This window comes from Neocloeon triangulifer, unplaced genomic scaffold (genome assembly GCF_031216515.1).
Source record: "Neocloeon triangulifer isolate White Clay Creek 2 clone unplaced genomic scaffold, ASM3121651v1 ptg000002l, whole genome shotgun sequence".
Lineage (NCBI taxonomy): Eukaryota > Metazoa > Arthropoda > Insecta > Ephemeroptera > Baetidae > Neocloeon > Neocloeon triangulifer.
In genome coordinates, this window is record NW_026775545.1 from 2316752 (window position 1) to 2334751 (window position 18000).

An 18000-nucleotide genomic window follows, 5' to 3' on the forward strand; every position below is an offset into this window, starting at 1 on the left:
CGTTTTTTCAAAAACTAATTTTTTTCCAGTATATTTTAGAATGGAATTCTTTAGCAAGCCTGAAAATTTCGGTGGCAAAAAATGTGAGAGTGAAACTTTCGCAAACACCGAGAAGTATTAAATTTTTAAATTTCCAATATCAAACTTGCAACTCGCTTGAATTTAGAAAATGCAACAAGGAGATACGTAATTAAGATGTGTTGTGGAACGAGCGCCTCGTCAAAATGCGACCCTAAATGGCAGAACAAGCACAAAAATGCACCCAAATCAGTAAAAATGAATAATCTAAGAACTTTTTGAAAAATAACGTTTTAATTCAGTCTATCAAAACAACTATACTGAACAATGCGAAAGAGACCACGCGGCTTTCCAAAACTACCCCTGCGCCAAGTACTGAAAATACTGTTGAGTTCAACTCCGAACCCTCCACTTTGCAATCAAACCTGGAGACATCTGCGCCAACAGAAGACCAAAGAACTTCGTCCTCTGAGACAATATCAAACTTTGACCAGTCCAGTCAGAGCAACGTTGTAGAGCAAAAAAGCTCTGCAAAAACCGAGCAGATTTCTTCCAGCACTATCACAAGTGCGCCCATCACTGCAATTTCAAGCAACCCTTTTCAGACAACACTAAATGAGATAAAAACTTCAGTAATGGTGAACAGCGCTTCCGTGGCAGCTGCAACCGCTCTAATATTGACACAGGCTTCAACCAATTTGACGTCTTCAGCTTCATCACCAGCCACAACTTCTAAAATGACCACTTTTTTACTTTTCTCGCAGCCAACAACCATAATCGCACAAGCTACACCGAGTCTAATTTCTTCTTCTGCCTCCACCATATTGCCTTCAACTACACCAACAATTCTTCAATCTGTCATCAATACTTCACCACTTCCTGTGATAAATCAAACTGCATCAACTGCCAATTCTTCGCCTCCAAATGTGAACGTCGCCACTTCTTCTGGCCTTGCGAACAACCAAGCGACACCCTCGGCAAACTCAACAGCGTTCAATGAGACTCAAATGACAAATGGCACATCAGAAATTGCAACTTTCAACACAACTAGTGCAAATGAAATCCTATCGATCCCACCATCATCGATGGAGTTTCCTACATTTTCCTGCGAAATAAATGTAAAAATAATCTTATCAAATTTTATTTTTGTTATTTATAAATTTCATTTCAAATTAGAGTTCAGAATTTAACAGCGATGGATCAATTTCAAGTAAAAATTTTTATCAGAATATTTTATGAAATAAGTAAAAATTGATGATACAATTCCAGTTTCAAGCAACCCTGCAGTTGATGGCGTATATCGCGTAGCTTGTGGTAATCTGTACTTTTTCAGCAATTCTTCGGTAAAAATATTTACTCTTCATTTCTTTTTTTAAATATAACTTTATAATAAATTGGTGTAGAAAAATTGGAGTGAAGCCTATTCTGACTGCTGCAAGCGGAACATGAGTCTTTTAAAATTCGAAAACGACGCAGAACACTCTTGCATCTCAACATCTATCATTGCGAGTATAAAAATAGATTAAATTAAGTTTAAGGATTTTTTTTTACACACGATATTCAAAACCAGGGAAATACTATTATTTTGAGACCGATGCAAATTGGTGGATCGGTGCATCTGATATGGGAAACGAAAGCATTTACAAATGGGTCTATTCCACAATGCTGACGACGGATTTAAACCTCACGCAGTCAATAAAATTCGTATCAGGGCAACCCAACAGTTCCTGCGACGTGGAAGATTGTTTAGCGGGTGTAATTGTGGCGTCCAAAGTGCCGCCCAATAACCTGCTACTTGATGATTTAGATTGCTCCACGATGCAGAAGTACATTTGTGAGGTCTGTAATTTTCTTAAGTTTTTTTTTTAACGCAAAAGAAAATATTCCAAAAGATAAAAATAAATAGTTATTTTTACTAATTAGTCTCAGATGCCAAAACCAGCTCCTTTCCCTGAATGCGATAATTCTTTGTGTGTTTCTGACAATACAGTAAGTAACATTTTTTATGAAGAAGATTGGTACATATAGGAAAATTTTGAAACTTCAAACAAAATGAAATCAGATAAATTGAGAAAAATTTAATTTAAAATCAATTATTTGCTCTTTTACTAAAAATTCATTGTGGGATTAAATTATAAGATTTAAATTAATTTAATTATGAGAATTAATACTGTATCCATTTTTATAATTAAAATTTCGCCGCTTGAATTTTCTGTAATTCCTTTAAAAGTCTTGTTAAATCTGCCAAATGAAAATCCCAGCAAAATAATTAAATTATTTTTACACATATCTAAATGTGAGCGTGATTGTTATAGCTAATTTACAAACTTTTTCTAATTATAGACAAAAACACTAGTGCTGTTGGCAAACCAAATTGTAAATCAAATCATTTCGCAAAATCTAACTCTTTATCAACCAACTACCATCAACGCGGTATTCTTCAGAGCTTGCAACAGCGTTTATTTTTACCTAAAAAGCTTTGTGAGTTTGTATAAAAAAAATAATACACATTTTGCTATTATATTTCATTTCAATATACACCCTCAGATAACTTGGAGTGCAGCAATCACGGAATGCTGCAAATACGGCTTTAGTCTTCTGAGCGTGGAAAATTACGAAGAGCACCTTTGTTTGGTGAATTTTAACAATTGTAATTATAAATCATATAACTGTCACTAATTTTTAATTACCTAATCTCCTAAAAAATTATGAGTGCTATTTAAAAAAAAAATTCCAGCAACTTTGAATGCTGAAGGCACATTCTGGACTTCGGGAACTAATCAAGGCGTGCTTAGCGAGAACAATTACGGCTATTGCTCAAATTCGCAATTGATCGATCAGTCTCCTTCTTTTTGGAAATCAGGACAACCAAATTCGCCATGGCTTGAGCGATGTCTGTCGTTTGACTTGAGAAAGGCTTCTCTCGGTGCAAACGGCCTCTCAGATCAACTATGCACGAACAAATTGTACCCCATTTGTAAACTTAACAAATTTTAAATCACAGTTTGTCACTTAATTTCGAATTAATTGATTTCAATCATATAAAAATCTCCACGCTACCAGTGATAGTGATGCGACATAGAAATAAAATTATATGGAACAAAAATTGAAAAATTCCAATTTCAAAAGGATATTAATTTATTTGACACAGTCTTATATATTTCCCACGGCCAAACCTTTGGTAAGGCTTTTCCGATTTGTATAAAATTTTATACAGGTTGATTGCTCTAGCAATAAGAGGTTGCATGAAAACATTATAGTCTCGAAATTAGTGATATTAATTTTTTCGTTTTTGAGATATTTTGGATCCAAATGAAAACATTATTTAAAAATAAAAATAAATAAACGCTGAAAAATTCACTTTAAACCTCCATAATGTAATTTTTCCTGTTAAAATTACATCATAAAATGTATGGGACAAAAATTAAATTTTGGGTGAAAATTAAATTTTCGGTCAAATGGCTATTAAAAAAAATCAAACATTTAAAGCGATGTGGAAAAAAAATATCATAAAATTTGATATCGATGCTTCTTCGGGGGGGGGGGGGGGGGGTGAGAAAAAGAATTCTTGATTTCTGATGTTATCATGCATGTGTAAGAAATAGGACAATTTGATTGGCTAACATTTTTATTTTGCAAGAAATCCTTATTGACCTTAATTAGACCGCCAGCTATTTAATTCCGTTTTTATAAAATCAATGATGCTACGGGTGTATTGAATTGTATAAAATTGCGTAAAATTGATAAAATTTAATATAATAATTTATTGTAATTTCACTTCTACAATGCAGCAACAAAATACATGAAAAGAAAATTTCTTGTTCAAAAGTAAAACAACAAAAAAATGGTACGTACAATTTGATTTTCAGAACATTTTAATACGTATAGAGAGTGTTTTTAATTCTTCGCTTTTTAAGTTTATACACCGCCATATATACAATAATTTCCGCGGATGCGAAATTAATTTAGGTTTGGTTGATAGCGGTATGTAATATGTACATAAAAATATGATGTGTATTATATATTATATTACATTGTATTATGTAAAACGTTTTCTCGCTGGTTTGTATTTATATAGGAATCGTTAACTGTCTGCAAAATAAGTTTTTTTATTGCATTTCTCCCTATATAGTAAAGGATGCAAAGCTTATCATAGAAAGAAAATAATAAGAGAACCTGAAGCCATAGGAGGCAATTGAAGCGGTGACAAGCATTTCTGTTCCTCATCTCACGATTTTGCCGGCACTGCGAGTGCGAGGCAAGATGTGGCATGTGGCTGAAGCTGCAAGGCGTGTTGAAAAACTCAAAAACAAATTCAGTTGGCAGTTGTTTTCTTCCTGAAATATCTCAGGTTGGTACGGCTGCCTCCAACAACACAGCTGCTGTCGCGTTGGCAATCTCCTTCTTCCTCCAGGTCAAGACCGGCTACTCGTTTTCACACACACATTCTCTGTTTTTTGTCGTTTTGTCCCGGTCGTGGCCGTCTGCTGAGAGAAATGGGCCGCTGGTGGACGTTAGCGTTGGCCTGCTTGGCCGTTGCGGCCGTCCGAGCCGAAGATGAAGAGGCCTCGGCGCGCCTGCTCGCTTCCAAACACATTCTCAACCGCTACCTGGTCGAGGACATGGACCTGGTGGTCAAGTACACCCTGTACAACGTGGGCCAGGCGGCTGCCCTCGACGTCCACATCGACGACTTCTCTTTCCCCCAGGAAATGTTCCAGGTAATGCTGAAGCACTTTTCTCTCAGGAAATTCCTCAGAGCTTCACTCATTTCTTCATAAAAGGTGTTTAACTTTTGCAATACGGTACATACGTATCATGGTAGCATGTGCTTTGCTGATCATAGTCTGCATCAGTTGTGCACAATGTACCACACCTGAAAGTTATTTTATCTTACAATTGTGAGGTTTTTATCAACAAGATTATGTATTTATACTCATTTCAATATTTTCCAGGTTGTTGGAGGTCAACTTCATGTGAAACTGGACAGAGTGCCCCCTCAAACAAATGTTAGCCACACAGTTGTTCTGCGCCCTCGAAGGTACGGCTACTTCAATTTTACCGCCGCTGAGGTTCGCTACAAGTCCTCTGAAGATGCTCCTCAGGTATTAATTTTTTTCAGCGAATATAACATAATTATTTTGTTTCTTTGGTTTTTTTCTCAATAATTTAATAGCTTTTAATATGCATGATCAAACACTAAATTTGGCTAATTATTATTTTTTTCTTGCTCAGGTCCAGGTTGCTGTGACAAGTGAGCCTGGAGAGGGAGCCATTGTTGCTTTCAAGGACTACGACAGGAAATTCTCTCCTCATGTGGTCAGTATCTCTTTCATGGAGGTTTTTAATTTTAAAAACTAATTCTTTCCGACTCTTTTTTTAGTTGGACTGGGGCGCCTTTGCCATCATGACTCTGCCGTCTCTTGGAATCCCATTCCTGTTGTGGTTCTCCAGCAAGTCGAAATACGAGGCTCTCGCCAAGGGAAAGCGTAAGCGGGATGAGTGAATCTTTTTGCCAATAAATCCTTCTCTTTTTTTGTTTTCTACATGATGCGATTAAATTTTATTTAACAAGCATGACTTCATCACAAATAATTATTTGAAAAAATTTTGTCAGCTGCTCAAAACGACTTCCCCTTCATGAAAGACTTTTTGTTGTTGGTTTAATCATAAATTTATTAAGTGGTGTGAAGATGTCTGGTAAATGCGAATGTGAAATTAAAGGATCATTTGTTAAAAAATAGTTATTGAAAATTTTAATTTTATTCATCAATACAAAAATAACTTGCAGTTGAGTGGAATGATCACAAAAGTTAATGAAATAACAAATTTGAATTAAAAAGTAACCATAACAGGAAATATCGTACTTTGCTGGGTGAAAAATTTAAAGATAAAATGCCCGTATCATGACCCATAACAAAGATACTCTGGACAACTAGAAAGGGTTTCTAAGGCTTATAGCGCTTATAGTTTTGACTCGAGGGTAAGAAGGCCCTTGAGTTTTTGTGTGAGCATAACATTGCCCTTCACCTTCAGCTTTCCCTTCATGAAAGCAGCCTGGGGGTTGAGTTTTCCTTGCGCCATTTCAACCATGTCCGAGTCCTCCATTGTGATTATGCAGTCAGCCTTGCCTTGTCCTTCCCCAGCAATCACTTTACCCTGCTTCAGGTCCAAAGCTAAATTGGAAAAATCCTTAGGAATTGTTATTTAATCATTTTAATCATCATACTCCATTTTCCAACTTCTTTGCCACCCTTCGTGATGATGTACAGGAAGACTGCATTGATCTTCTTGGCAGTGGCAGGATCGGCTTCCACTCTCTGCTTGATTTGCTCGAAAATGGCAGCACTGCCAAGGTCTGAAGCTGCAGTCCGTTTCATTCTGACATCCACCAGATCAACATAGGCACCTGAGAAGAAAATTTGCGTATTTTGAAAGTTATATCGACATCAGTTTAAAAAAAAACTTACTTCCTATGACGATGTTGTTCGACTCGACAGCCTTCGTCTGGAAGTGAATTCTTGATCCCTCCTGCCACATGTCTGTTTGCAAGGTCTCACCAGGGAACACTGGTTTTGTGAATCTGACCTAAAATACGCAAAACAACATCTTTATCTTATCATCTTGAGCGACTTCTGATAATAGGCTAAGATAGGCTTTCAATAATGTACACACACAAAACTGAATAGAATTGTCTTCCTTAATTTTTAAATAAAAAATTACTTTGAGAGCTTTGAAGAGACGAGGGTCGTTGTTGGCATATTGTCTCAAAACATGTCTGATGGCAAAACCAAGAGAGCAGAGTCCGTGCAGGGGTGGTTTTGAGAAACCCCCAACAGCTGCAAAGTCGGGGTCAATGTGCAGTGGGTTTAGGTCTCCTGTGAGTCTGTAAGTGGCCGCCTGCTGAGGATTTGTCATCTGCCTGATGGTGGCATCAGGCTTCCTCTTTGGCACCTCGACAGGATTGATGGCCTTGGATGATGTCCTTGGGCCACCAAAGTTTCCAGCGCCAACAAAGAAGGAGCTGATTTGGCTGAATGCTACCTTGGTTCCATTCTGATCGTACGACTCAACTGTGAATCAATAAAATAAATAAATTAAATATAATTCAAAACAGGTTAAAATATTTTAGATAAAAAAATTGGACTTTGATTAATGCAATTGCATTAATATTGATAAAATCTTTACGTGACAAGGTTATAGTCGATGTTTGCCTTTTACAGCAATCAGCAAAATTATCTGATAGCAGAAAAATGTAGATTAAGTCCTCACCATCAACCAAAACCACGGCTCCGGATCCTTTATCAAGAACATCGGAGACTTTGCACCTCACCTCCAACGGACCAGAGGTGGCCGGTTGTTCAAATATTTCCAAGTATTGCTCTCCGTGCAAAAGCTAGAAATGCAATTTCTTCATTAGCGTTTCCCGCAGATGTTTAAATATATACATTGGCGAGGCTGACGTCTTTGACAGGTATCGCTTTTATAACGAGGTCACTCTCCATCAGAGCCACCAAACCAGTGTTGATCCAGAAAGCAGGCAGGGCGCAAAAGTCGTCATGATTTTCGTACAAAAGGTTCAAGTCGGAAATCGGTGTGCCAACTAGAGTAGATTATTTTAAGTACGCAAAATAAATTTTTGATTGGTAAAATAAATTACCAGCCAAAGCATAAAGGATGACATCTTTTTCAGTGATATCAAAAGTTCTAACAATCTCATCTTCCTTAGGCCCGTCTCTCACAGCTTCCAGGGCGTTCATCAGCTCTCCTGATGCCTCTTGAATGCTCTCCCTGTACCTGGCAGTCGACATGTCCGTCACATCGTTCCACTGGTCCCTGACGTCTTCAATGGAAACAGCATCTCCAATTTTCTTTCTAAGCACTTTTCCCTTTGCGGTGACCAGGTGGCTTTTTCCTGCCCATCCTGCAGCGCTTTCAATGATTGAGCCGTTGTCTTCATTATCTTCGTGACACAACCAGGCTACAATCGGAGCAATGAGCTCTGGCTTCAGCTCAGCAAAGAATTCTAAATAAATTAATTTTTTTTTAAGTGAGACATTGATTAAATAGTGGATATAGAAACCTGGAGGTAAAATATCCTCAGTCAGTCTGGAGGCGGCTGTTGGCACAATCACATTGCAGTGGATGTTGCTCTTTCCACCCTCAATGGCCAGGGTGTTGCTCAGACCGACGAGGCCCATCTTGGCTGCACTGTAATTTGCCTGGCCAAAATTGCCCAGCAGTCCAGAATTTGACGCTGTCATTACAATTCGTCCATAACCCTGTTGCTTAAAATGAGGCCACGCTGCTTGAGTTGTTTTAAAGGCGCCTCTCAAGTGAACCGAATGAACAAGGTCCCAATCCTTTAAAAGAAAAAAAAATTAAAAAAGAGTCAACCAATTTTTTTAATAAAATACTTGATCAGAGATGCGGGCAAAACTTTTATCTCTCAGGATTCCGGCATTATTGATCAGGATGTCGATCCTACCAAAGGCCGACAACGCAGTTTCTACAATCTTCTGTCCATCTTCCACCGAGTTGTAATCAGCCACTGCTGTACCATCTGAGAATAATCATTATTTTATTTAATAATTGATTTCTTTCTACTTTATAATTAAATTTTTATTTTACTTTTAGCCCTGATCTCCTGCACGACTTTGTCAGCAGCCTGACTACTCTTGCCACCGCCATCCCTGGTTCCACCGAGGTCATTCACGACCACCTTTGCCCCTCGCTCGGCCAGCAGAAGGGCGTATGCGCGACCAAGACCTAAAAAAAAAATCATGAAAACTCAATCCAAATGCGTTTTATGTTTTGAACTGAAATTCACCTGCACCGGCTCCTGTCACCACGGCCACCCGGCCCTGAAAATTAAGCAGCTGCGCCATTCCCCGAGAGCTCGAACAGGAATGACTTGCACAGTCCTCCTTTTCTCCACAACAGGCAAGGTAAAGCGGCCCAAGCAGTGAGCACCGATGAGAAATAAAAATCTAATCATTCATTTCTAGTCAAGTTGATAAGCAACAATAAGCAGTGCTGCCAACTGTACTAACAGCTGCGAGACCGCGTAGTGGGGCAGCAGGTTGTTGACGTTTGACGTTCCCTCGGAAGGAAAACATGCAGGTACGTTTCCTGAAATAGAACATATTTCGGCAGATTTTCCAATTATTCTTGCAGGACTTGCCGATTGAAATCAACGCGGGCAAACTGCTCGAGTGGCTCATCAGTCGTCACCATTGCAAGAGAGACTGGAACGAAAAATTGACAGATGTCAGGGCCAAAATCACAGCTGCCCTGCAAGACATGCCTGAACACGAAGGCCTTGTCAAACTTCTTGACGGCTCTTGTAAGTATGAAATTATTAACGGCCTATGAAAAAATCAATTTCCTTAACTTTTTTACTAAAAAAATGCAAGTATAAAGTTCTTTCCTTTTTGTAATTTTTTGTAATTAAAATTAAATTTTAGATATTTTCTTTATGTTTTCAGATCTTGATTACTGGGGCTGCAAAGGAATAGTTGAAGTATTAAGAGAAACAGAAAAGGACTCGAAGAACTTCCTCGGCCAATACGGTTCTCGTCGTATGAAAGACTGGCAAGAAACCATCAAACTCTACGAGAAAGACAATTTGTTCTTAGCTGAAGCTGCACACCGACTGGCGAGGGATGTAAATTTTGAGGTGCCCTTTTTAAAAAAGCAGGCAGCAAAGGCTCTGCAAAGTCAAGATGAGGCTGACCGTCGAGAGGCCGATTCGATCAAATCCGCCGCCAGTCTCAGATCCGAGTACCTGGCCCAGTGCAAACTGCTCGGCGTTCCAGGCAATAATTTAAAGAAGGAGTTGATCCAACTATCCAGCCAGTTGCCTGAACTTCTGCAAAAAGCAGCAAAACTAGCAGCTGAGACCAAACCTGCACAGCAGCACTACGAGGAAACGGCTGCAATCATGCTCGACTCCGAAAGAAGAGTCATGACCCCTTTACTTGCCAAACTTGCTGAAAAGGTACACAACTTAAATTTTTTTTTAAACTATTCATTTATAAAAAATAATTTAGGGTGATTTGACTGTTTATGAGTGGAAAAGGGGTCAGCCGCCATCGAGAATTGAGCAGGACGAAATTAAGTTTGACACGTCAGAGTCGGAATTGGCTGATGAGATCGACTTTGGCGACGGAGAAGTAGATTTTGGAGATGGTGAAATTGATTTCGGTATTGAAGTGGCTGACAGTGGTGTGGAAATTGGTGTTGTGGAAGAAGTTTCATCTCCAGTGCCCACCAATGAAGATGGTGTGGCGAGAGGAAACGAAGCTCTCAGCGTTTTGGACTTTCCCGATACGAGAAATCAAGTTTTGGATGAACTGATGGAATTGGAATCTTTCCTACAGGTTTTAATTTTAAAAAAGTACTCTGAGAAGAGGTAATAATCATTTTTTTTTTTAATACAGGTCAGGTTGACTCAAGGCGATGGTGTTGTCGGCCTGACGCAAGTTGAGGGTCTTTCGGAATCAACTTTAAAAAAAATGTTGGGCTCTGTGGCGGCCGTGAAAAACGCCCTGACAGAAAAGAAGGCACAGCACTTGCATAACATCAAACACTCAATCAGGTGAGATTTAAAGTTTTTTTATATAAATATTTTATTTGTCAGAAGAAAAAAAACAGATTTTGTATAAAAATACGAGATTTATTTGCAAACTATTTACAAGAAAATCCTCTTTGGCACGTGAGGTGAATGAAATTAATGATGTATAATGTTCAGGTACGCGGACCAATTAGCAGAGCAGCTGAGCCAAAAGCTCTCCCTTGAGGCAAAAATGCAGGCTCGCGCTTCTCTGGCGGTCGAGCAGAGGGCGGAGGCCGTGGCCGAGGCCACCCGTCTTGGACCTGCGACGCAACGGCTCATCAAGCAAACGCGGCGACTGCAGGCTCAGGTTCGTCTAAATTCTCGTCTCCAGGGAGTTCCGTCTCTCTCACCCTCCTAATCTCCACAGATCGAGAGCGAGCTGAGCAAAAAGTACTCGGGTCGGCGGGTGATGCTGACAGGAGGAGCGGGGGTGCTCACAGCATGAAGACGTTTTGCAGCAGACGCAAAGGGGAAGAGTGGCAGAGGGCTTTGGTGTGTGGACAGGGGTAGCGCCGAAGGCAGATGGACAATTGACGGTCACACTCGCACAACATCTGGGCACAGGAGCCTCCTCCGCCCCACTCACCATGCTCGATTGCTGCAACATTTTGTATGTTTTGTTAATCGCTGTAATAAATAAATCTATCGCAAATTGTTACATTTTTCAAATATGATTTTGTATTAAAAAAAACATATCACATATAAAATTATAAAAAATTGTTTAAAAAAATACAAACATACCACAAATAGGTTCATGTCCTCTTATGCACTTCCAGTAGTATGGGATGAAATACTCCATGAACATCGGGCAGTTGGCCGACTGGTAGCACCAGTCGTGTATTTTGCAGCACTTGTCGATGCCGTCCGTGACGAACCCTGAGCCCAGAAAGCCGCAGTAGCAGCCGTAGCCCTTGTAACTCAGAGGGTCGCACCCTGTCGCACAGGACACCATGTTGTACAGGTGGACGACGTGGCGCTTTGACCTGTGAGGGCTGACGGCGTGAGTGGGTTCCTGGGAGTCGTGGGAACCCCAAGGGTCGTGACTGCGCGCCAGTAGCAGTTCCTCGTGCGGCTCATCTTGGAAGTCAGAATCTGGAATTCATAGATATGCCTTGAAATTCTTGCAAATTATTATTGAGCAAAGGGAAACATAAGTTTCAGTTTACTCAATGGCTCTGTACTTAAATTCTTTCATTTTGAATTTTTATTGAATATTTAATTTGGGCAAGCATAAAAAAATTGTATACTGAAAAAGAAAAACAGTAACGTCGTCTTAAAATCACACCAAATAAATCGATCACTTTTATTATTTTAATTTCCGTTCAAAATTCTATATTTTTTATGCACACAATATATTTTTTTTCTTTTTTTATTAGAAATGTGAAGTTTTAATACATAAAATTGACTTGCTTCAATTATAGAAAGCATACAACTCTATTAAGATAGTGCTATGATTTCGCCAAAACACCCGCATCGCCTGGTTGCAAACATCCATGTTTCACAGCGCCGCAGCAAAAAAAGTCACGCGCAACATCCTCTTGTGCACACATGCATTCTCGCGTACATACGTTGCCTTAATTTCATTTCCTCAATTAAAAGAATATGCACTTGTTGCGTCCTTTCTCCTCTTTTCCTTTTGCAAAAAATAAACATTTGTTTTGTATGCAAATTTTTATTTCAGAAACACCGTCTTATAATTTGCAATTTGTCTGCACTGCACGACGCCTATATATCATTTAGATTGTGAATCATTCCTCTAGGATTTTAAATTTGTCCAATTTTAGAAGTTGGTTTAAAAAAAATATTATTCTGATTATTTGTAAAAGTGAGATTAAAAATAATTTTTTTATTAAATGTGTTACATAAAAATATTAAGCGCATATTTTCAATTTGTAAGTGATTTGTGTGGCAAAGAAAGTCGACGGTTATTTGCCGGCGCTCTTCTAATATGTATTTTCTAAAGTGTGGCATTTTATATGTACTCGCTTGGTCGACTCTGTTCGTGTCTTTATTGTGCGTATATAAGTAAAAACTCGAAATGAAAGTGATCGAAGCAATTTTACTCTCTCATCTTCTTCAAAAGTCATCCAGACGTGTATTATTAATATCTCCGATCATGTTCGAAACGCAGTCATTAAATCGTAATTGGAGTAGTGCGAACTAATTGCCCGCAAAAAATTTAATAAATAAAGGACGTGTAAAGATGCAAATCGATTAGTCTAGTTTCTATCTCTCATGATTTTCTCGGGGCGCTTATTTGCTCTCATTGTAAGCGTAAATCGTGGCAAAAAGCAGGTGAGCGAGTGGCCGAGCGAGCGACCGGCTTTTCTTGCTCATTCTAACGAAAGAGATTTTATTCATAGTGAGACTGAGAAATTACAGTTATCGACGAGATATTGAAAGAGAGCCTCTATTTTATATTATGAAGTAACGCGCGCTAAAAAAGTGCAGTGATTTTTTAAGAGTAAATTCGTGTCATTTCAGACATGGACCGCGAATTTGCAGGCGAGAAGTTGAGAGTCAAGATCCGAGCAGCGGCTTTTGTTGATTTCGCGGCGTTGAAGCGGAAAGAAAATACATAGAAAATCGCAGTGGCCGCGGCGTGTTTATTGTGCTCCTCTCCGTGTCTGCCAAACAATTTGAAACGGCGCGACAGGACAATTTAACAAAAGCGCAAAATAAAATGAAGATTCACGGCGTCTAATGGTATATCAAAGTTAAAAATCGGCAAACAAAATTAAAGCGGAAAATTCCCTTCAAAAACTGAAACTTGAAATATTCAAAAAAGAAAGAGATTTCAATGCTAGAATATTATCAATATTTATTCATATCTTTAATTTTTCCTCCAGTTTATTTATGCCAAAAGAGTAATTAGCAAATATTTTAAAGATGAATGATAGCGATTTCGCCAACGAGCGCGTCGGCTGTTGCATCTCTGTGTTATTTCCACTCTAATTATAAGCGAAGAGCCGCACGCTTCGCTGAGTTATTAGCCAGAAAAAATAAGACCGACAACAGGTGTTTATTTTTTCTTCTCCTTTTCTTCAGCGCAGTTAGGCCAGGACAAGAATTTCGCTCCTGTGTCCTTTGCTCTGCTGCTTCCGATCGGCCTCGGAATTTCTCCATACAAAATTTTGAGAGAGGTTTTCAAAATGGATTTCGGCACCTGCTGTGAACGCGGCGATTTTATTTGATGGGAATTATTTTTGCTCCCCATTGTGTTGCGGCGAATTATACTTGCGCGCACGTGTGGTGTTAATTAAATTGCAATATTCAGCAAACTTTCATCGCGACGAGAACGCGCGTTTTTCGCACCATCACTCTTGTTATTATCGCGATTTTTGGCACCTTGAAAGCGAAATTTTGCGGCTTGCAATAAAAAAAGCCAGCAGTCATCGAAATTAAAAATGTGAATATCTTATTATATTATGCTAATGGGGAAAATGTGTTCTCGCGTGTATTTGTCGCACGGAGAGTTTGCCAAAAAGAGAGTAGAGAGAGGCTGAAAGTGCTCTAAAAATATGATATGTGCAGAAGCAAAAACGAGACCAATCGTGACATTTTCGCGTGAACATTCTGCACAGAGTGCTTATTAAGCACGCACGATGATAATACTGTGACTGACTCACAATCAGTCAGACTTGGTCAACCGCTATATGAAAAAAAATCCAAAACTTTGTGCTAAAACACGCAAATCGGTATTTAAAGCGGTTTATATAAAAATAAAGATAGAATCAAAAAGCAAAGGAGCAACAAGAATTAAAGCGCATTTTTTTTCTTTTAATTTTGTTAGATTTTCATATAATATAACACGTGATGTTCAGACAAGAATTGTACCATTTTTAATTTGATCCCAATCAAAAAATTGAATATTAATTTGCTTGAAATAGTATTCAATATGTTAAAATTATTGAATTATTTCACAATTTTTATTAACCAAAAAGGTCCTGTTAAAAATATTTATTTAAAAAAAATAATTAAACAAATTTAAAGATAATTAAAAATTTAGTAGCTAAATTTACCTTACCGTAAGTTCATGATAAAAAAAATAATAAAACTATCTCGAATTGTATTTAAATTTAAATTATAAAAAAAATGATTAAATAAAGTAAATTTGCTTCATAACAGGATATTTAGTAAAAAATTAAATTTTATCCAGAAATAAATTTTCTTAATTTATTAAAAAAAATAATACCATTCTGTTTGAGGGCTGTGGTGTTAAGGACGATGGCCAGGACGAGTGGAGCGACCAGTGATTTGCAGACGCACATCTCGGAGAAGACTGGCTGGCGTGCAGCCTCTGCGTCTCTCGCCGCCCCTGCACTTCTAGTGCTCTTGCTTTCTCCATTCGCTCGCGAATTTCAGGACTCGCAAAATGCACCGGCGAACGCGCGAATCCCTGCCACGGATCTCCCTCCCTCTCAGCAAACATTTTTTTTAATTATCTCTATTTGTTTTGTCCTCTAAGCCTTTCAATATTTTCTCATCATAACTGATTGGCGCGCCTATATTTTATTCCTCATTTTGGTGTCATTTGAGAAAACCGTCTCTCGGTATCCCGACTCTTACAAGTCCATCAGAATAATATGATGTGTGCATATGGTTAATTATATTGAGCGACAACAAGCAATATTTTATAATTGCGGCATTTTGCAAGAAGGGAAATTGGTGTCCGCGCGCCGATGACGAGTCACACTTTTCTCATCTCCTGTGTATGTGCATCTCTTGCACGTCTCTTTCACTTACTTTCAGAGTGGAGATGCACTCTGCAACTGACCCATATTTTGCATCTTACTTATGTTAGAAACAAGTCACAAGTCTGCATAAACGAGTTGGCTTTTCTTATAATTTAATTGCAGAGATGAGGCACTCAAAATGTCCAGAGATTCACTTTTATTTTTAATTGCAATTTATTCATTTCTTATAAATTGATTTATTATTTTTTCAATCCTTTTCTTTATCCCCTGGTAATGATTTGAATTATTTGTAAGTTGGATTAGATGAAGATTCTTGAGCTATACCCACCAATAATTATTCTATTCTGAGCTTTTTTTTAATGGAAAGAAAGTGATCAAAATTTTTCTAAGATTTTGCATGTAATTTAATTTTCTTTTTACTGACTCAGTTGTCTTTCATGTGTATATATTTCAGACCTTATTTTCCGAGATAATTTAATTTATAGCATTAAATTGCAAATTGTGGGTTTCTCCCTATCTACATATAGGCGAACGCTGGAAAACCCGCTGCCCAAAAGCGCATCATACCAGTCAGCAGGGTTCATTATCATTTTATTATTGCGGCGGCCAGGGTCGGTTGCTGACATTGGGATTTCCACGATAAAGCGTTCCATTGGCCACCAACAATCAAGATTTTCATTTTCTTGGAGCAAACGCAGTTCATAGACCGATAGGACACGGAAAATCCACCTTTAATTTATTTAGATATCGTCAAATTTTTTAAAAATAAGGGACAAATTAAAATTGGAAAATAATTTTAGATGTATCATTATTTTAATATTGTGTTTACATTTTTAAAATTCTTCATGGAAAATATGATCATGAAAAACTCCTGTGTCTGAACCTAGCAATAATAATAATTAGTAAACTGTAAGGTTCAGCTTTTCGAACTTTTATTTGATAAAAAAAAATTTTTAAATTCTAATTGATTCTAATTGTAAAATATGCTATAATAATAAATAAGTATGGCAAATAAATAATTACTGAAATTATATTATAATTTTTTTATTTATTTTTTTTTAATTCTATACTTTAAAAATAAAATCGCAATAAAAAATTTGCACTCAAGAATTCTTACTATTTTATATTCCTACGAATTTTATAGTTTAACCCGTGCTTCACCTGTGCGCCTAGTAAAGTTGAAAAAAATGCATTCTCTATTATCAATGAAACGGAATGAATGGCAGAGCCATCTCTCGTCAGTACATTCGGCTCATTCAGTGAGACTTTTCTGTAGTGAAAAAACATTCTCAGCTGGCTCTGAGATAAACACAGTGCTTGAAAACCTGGTCGCAAAAAAAGCAACAAAATACATAATATATTTCAACACACGGTAAGTTTGAATGCAATATTGATTTTAATATTTAATAAATGTTTCTGATATAAAAACTGACGTTTTGAACGGCTTTTAGTAATATGAAGCGTTGGAGAGATGCGTCCGCTATCATTGTAGCAGCTCGGAACAATTTTCCAAATTTTAAAAAGACACCAAACGCCACCGATTATGTTATTTTGACTGCGCAAAGGTCGTCGCAAAGTTCGTTCCTGCCTGAAGGCTACGTTTTTCCGGGAGGTGTCATTGAACCAGAAATTGACAGCTGCAACAAATGGGAACATTTACTCAAGAAACTCAAGTTTCGGAATTTGAATTTCAGCCTTGTTAAAAAATCACCTGGTAAAAATTTAAAGTAAATAGTTTAAAATATTATCTTGACTTTTGAATTTAAAATTTAAGGTGATTTGGAAATTTATCGCCAAGCTGAAGACGAGCAGCTTCCGAGAACCATTTCACTGCGGATAGCGGCTGTGCGAGAGATGTTTGAGGAGTGTGGGGTGTTGCTGTGCAGACTTCCCAGCCAAGACAAACACGCGCAATACGGACACAGTGTAACTCTGAGTCAGGCCCAAATCGATACATTTGCTCAAAACACCTGTACAGACAAATTCTTCGAGCTGTGCCAAAGCCTTGGTTGTTTCCCCGACATCTGGTCTTTGTCCGAAGCACGGAACTGGCTGACGCCGGCCTTTTACAAGAAGAGATTTGACACGGCCTTTTTTATTTGCTGCCTTGATCAGACACCACAAGTTCGCATTGACGAGACTGAAGTTTCCAACTTTAAAGTATAGAAATTATTTTTGAAAAAATTCTTGAATTATTCCGGTCTGTACAAAATTTCAGTGGGAACGTCCAGCAGACTACCTAGAGCTGCACAAAACAAACAAATTAAATTTGCCTCCGCCGCAACGATACGAGCTGACGGAAATGTCAAAGTTTAACTCTTTGGCGGCACTGAAAGAGGCTGCAGAAAGGGGCGATTTCTGCAGCAATCAGTGTTATTTGCCGATTAGGTACCTGTGTCAAAACGGAGCTGTGATTGTGTTGCCCGGAGACTCGCACTATGAAATCAAAGATACTGAAGAAGGGGACGATAAAAATTTTCAGGGTGTGACAATAGAAGATTTTAGAAGAAAAGCTAGCAAATTACACAGATTTGAACTTTTTGCAAAAGATAAAACAGAATTTATAAAAAATTTGTAGTCACAAGTCAAAGTACAAAATTACTCTCGCATAAGAACCAAAAGTGCCATTTTTTCCTTTAAATGTTTTATCTCTTGCCTACAACACCC

At 38.1% G+C, this 18000-nt stretch overlaps 7 protein-coding genes across 7 annotated transcripts; 5 read left to right on the forward strand and 2 right to left on the reverse strand.

The window, feature by feature from the left end:
• The first annotated feature begins 73 nt into the window (after positions 1 to 73).
• Positions 74 to 1018, forward strand: LOC132205221 (mucin-2-like). Its single transcript, XM_059634164.1, has 4 exons — positions 74 to 114; positions 167 to 270; positions 321 to 934; positions 1009 to 1018. The coding sequence occupies exons 2-4, from the start codon at positions 196 to 198 to the stop codon at positions 1016 to 1018; spliced, it is 699 nt and encodes a 232-aa protein (XP_059490147.1). The 5' UTR covers positions 74 to 114; positions 167 to 195.
• On the forward strand, positions 964 to 3272 carry LOC132205314 (uncharacterized). The gene is made up of 9 exons (XM_059634287.1): positions 964 to 1136; positions 1195 to 1228; positions 1288 to 1361; positions 1422 to 1527; positions 1589 to 1857; positions 1942 to 2007; positions 2362 to 2499; positions 2566 to 2668; positions 2756 to 3272. Exons 1-9 carry the CDS (start codon positions 1026 to 1028, stop codon positions 3013 to 3015), a joined length of 1161 nt encoding a protein of 386 aa, XP_059490270.1. The 5' UTR covers positions 964 to 1025; the 3' UTR covers positions 3016 to 3272.
• Positions 3273 to 4391: 1119 nt separating this feature from the next.
• Positions 4392 to 5569, forward strand: LOC132203614 (translocon-associated protein subunit beta). The gene is made up of 4 exons (XM_059631509.1): positions 4392 to 4739; positions 4974 to 5123; positions 5254 to 5337; positions 5402 to 5569. Exons 1-4 carry the CDS (start codon positions 4515 to 4517, stop codon positions 5522 to 5524), a joined length of 582 nt encoding a protein of 193 aa, XP_059487492.1. The 5' UTR covers positions 4392 to 4514; the 3' UTR covers positions 5525 to 5569.
• Positions 5570 to 5747: 178 nt separating this feature from the next.
• On the reverse strand, positions 5748 to 9031 carry LOC132203590 (peroxisomal multifunctional enzyme type 2). The gene is made up of 11 exons (XM_059631470.1): positions 8849 to 9031; positions 8650 to 8787; positions 8436 to 8581; positions 8102 to 8381; positions 7679 to 8044; positions 7467 to 7621; positions 7291 to 7414; positions 6742 to 7091; positions 6489 to 6606; positions 6248 to 6427; positions 5748 to 6194 (listed from the first exon to the last, which is right to left on the reverse strand). Exons 1-11 carry the CDS (start codon positions 8904 to 8906, stop codon positions 5983 to 5985), a joined length of 2127 nt encoding a protein of 708 aa, XP_059487453.1. The 5' UTR covers positions 8907 to 9031; the 3' UTR covers positions 5748 to 5982.
• On the forward strand, positions 7415 to 11305 carry LOC132203597 (CDK5 regulatory subunit-associated protein 3). Its single transcript, XM_059631483.1, has 8 exons — positions 7415 to 8966; positions 9027 to 9141; positions 9196 to 9364; positions 9507 to 10018; positions 10071 to 10400; positions 10461 to 10618; positions 10772 to 10943; positions 11004 to 11305. Exons 2-8 carry the CDS (start codon positions 9136 to 9138, stop codon positions 11079 to 11081), a joined length of 1425 nt encoding a protein of 474 aa, XP_059487466.1. The 5' UTR covers positions 7415 to 8966; positions 9027 to 9135; the 3' UTR covers positions 11082 to 11305.
• On the reverse strand, positions 10711 to 14937 carry LOC132203607 (basic phospholipase A2 PA-12A). Its single transcript, XM_059631495.1, has 3 exons — positions 14832 to 14937; positions 11378 to 11728; positions 10711 to 11234 (listed from the first exon to the last, which is right to left on the reverse strand). Exons 1-3 carry the CDS (start codon positions 14905 to 14907, stop codon positions 11071 to 11073), a joined length of 591 nt encoding a protein of 196 aa, XP_059487478.1. The 5' UTR covers positions 14908 to 14937; the 3' UTR covers positions 10711 to 11070.
• Positions 14938 to 16580: 1643 nt separating this feature from the next.
• On the forward strand, positions 16581 to 17998 carry LOC132202503 (acyl-coenzyme A diphosphatase NUDT19-like). Its single transcript, XM_059629462.1, has 4 exons — positions 16581 to 16705; positions 16785 to 17047; positions 17108 to 17493; positions 17552 to 17998. The coding sequence occupies exons 2-4, from the start codon at positions 16789 to 16791 to the stop codon at positions 17909 to 17911; spliced, it is 1005 nt and encodes a 334-aa protein (XP_059485445.1). The 5' UTR covers positions 16581 to 16705; positions 16785 to 16788; the 3' UTR covers positions 17912 to 17998.
• The last annotated feature ends 2 nt before the right edge of the window (positions 17999 to 18000 follow it).

Excerpts from the sequence above, each read along its gene's own strand:
- LOC132202503 (XM_059629462.1), top strand. The coding sequence starts at position 16,789 with ATGAAGCGTTGGAGAGATGCGTCCGCTATCATTGTAGCAGCTCGGAAC. Across the intron at positions 17,048-17,107 it reads CCTTGTTAAAAAATCACCTG|GTGATTTGGAAATTTATCGC; the intron begins GTAAAAATTTAA and ends TTAAAATTTAAG. Across the intron at positions 17,494-17,551 it reads CTGAAGTTTCCAACTTTAAA|TGGGAACGTCCAGCAGACTA; the intron begins GTATAGAAATTA and ends ACAAAATTTCAG.
- LOC132203614 (XM_059631509.1), top strand. The coding sequence starts at position 4,515 with ATGGGCCGCTGGTGGACGTTAGCGTTGGCCTGCTTGGCCGTTGCGGCC. Across the intron at positions 4,740-4,973 it reads TCCCCCAGGAAATGTTCCAG|GTTGTTGGAGGTCAACTTCA; the intron begins GTAATGCTGAAG and ends AATATTTTCCAG. Across the intron at positions 5,124-5,253 it reads CCTCTGAAGATGCTCCTCAG|GTCCAGGTTGCTGTGACAAG; the intron begins GTATTAATTTTT and ends TTTCTTGCTCAG.
- LOC132203607 (XM_059631495.1), bottom strand. The coding sequence starts at position 14,907 with ATGTGCGTCTGCAAATCACTGGTCGCTCCACTCGTCCTGGCCATCGTC. Across the intron at positions 11,729-14,831 it reads CACAGCCCTCAAACAGAATG|ATTCTGACTTCCAAGATGAG; the intron begins GTATTATTTTTT and ends TATGAATTCCAG. Across the intron at positions 11,235-11,377 it reads AGGACATGAACCTATTTGTG|CAATCGAGCATGGTGAGTGG; the intron begins GTATGTTTGTAT and ends AAAATGTTGCAG.
- LOC132203597 (XM_059631483.1), top strand. Across the intron at positions 9,365-9,506 it reads CAAACTTCTTGACGGCTCTT|ATCTTGATTACTGGGGCTGC; the intron begins GTAAGTATGAAA and ends TTATGTTTTCAG. Across the intron at positions 10,019-10,070 it reads TTGCCAAACTTGCTGAAAAG|GGTGATTTGACTGTTTATGA; the intron begins GTACACAACTTA and ends AAAATAATTTAG.
- LOC132205221 (XM_059634164.1), top strand. The coding sequence starts at position 196 with ATGTGTTGTGGAACGAGCGCCTCGTCAAAATGCGACCCTAAATGGCAG. Across the intron at positions 271-320 it reads ACAAAAATGCACCCAAATCA|TCTATCAAAACAACTATACT; the intron begins GTAAAAATGAAT and ends GTTTTAATTCAG.
- LOC132203590 (XM_059631470.1), bottom strand. The coding sequence starts at position 8,906 with ATGGCGCAGCTGCTTAATTTTCAGGGCCGGGTGGCCGTGGTGACAGGA. Across the intron at positions 8,788-8,848 it reads GGTGACAGGAGCCGGTGCAG|GTCTTGGTCGCGCATACGCC; the intron begins GTGAATTTCAGT and ends TTTTTTTTTTAG. Across the intron at positions 6,428-6,488 it reads GAACAACATCGTCATAGGAA|GTGCCTATGTTGATCTGGTG; the intron begins GTAAGTTTTTTT and ends TTTTCTTCTCAG.
- LOC132205314 (XM_059634287.1), top strand. The coding sequence starts at position 1,026 with ATGACAAATGGCACATCAGAAATTGCAACTTTCAACACAACTAGTGCA. Across the intron at positions 1,229-1,287 it reads CAGCGATGGATCAATTTCAA|TTTCAAGCAACCCTGCAGTT; the intron begins GTAAAAATTTTT and ends ATACAATTCCAG. Across the intron at positions 1,858-1,941 it reads TGCAGAAGTACATTTGTGAG|TCTCAGATGCCAAAACCAGC; the intron begins GTCTGTAATTTT and ends TTTACTAATTAG.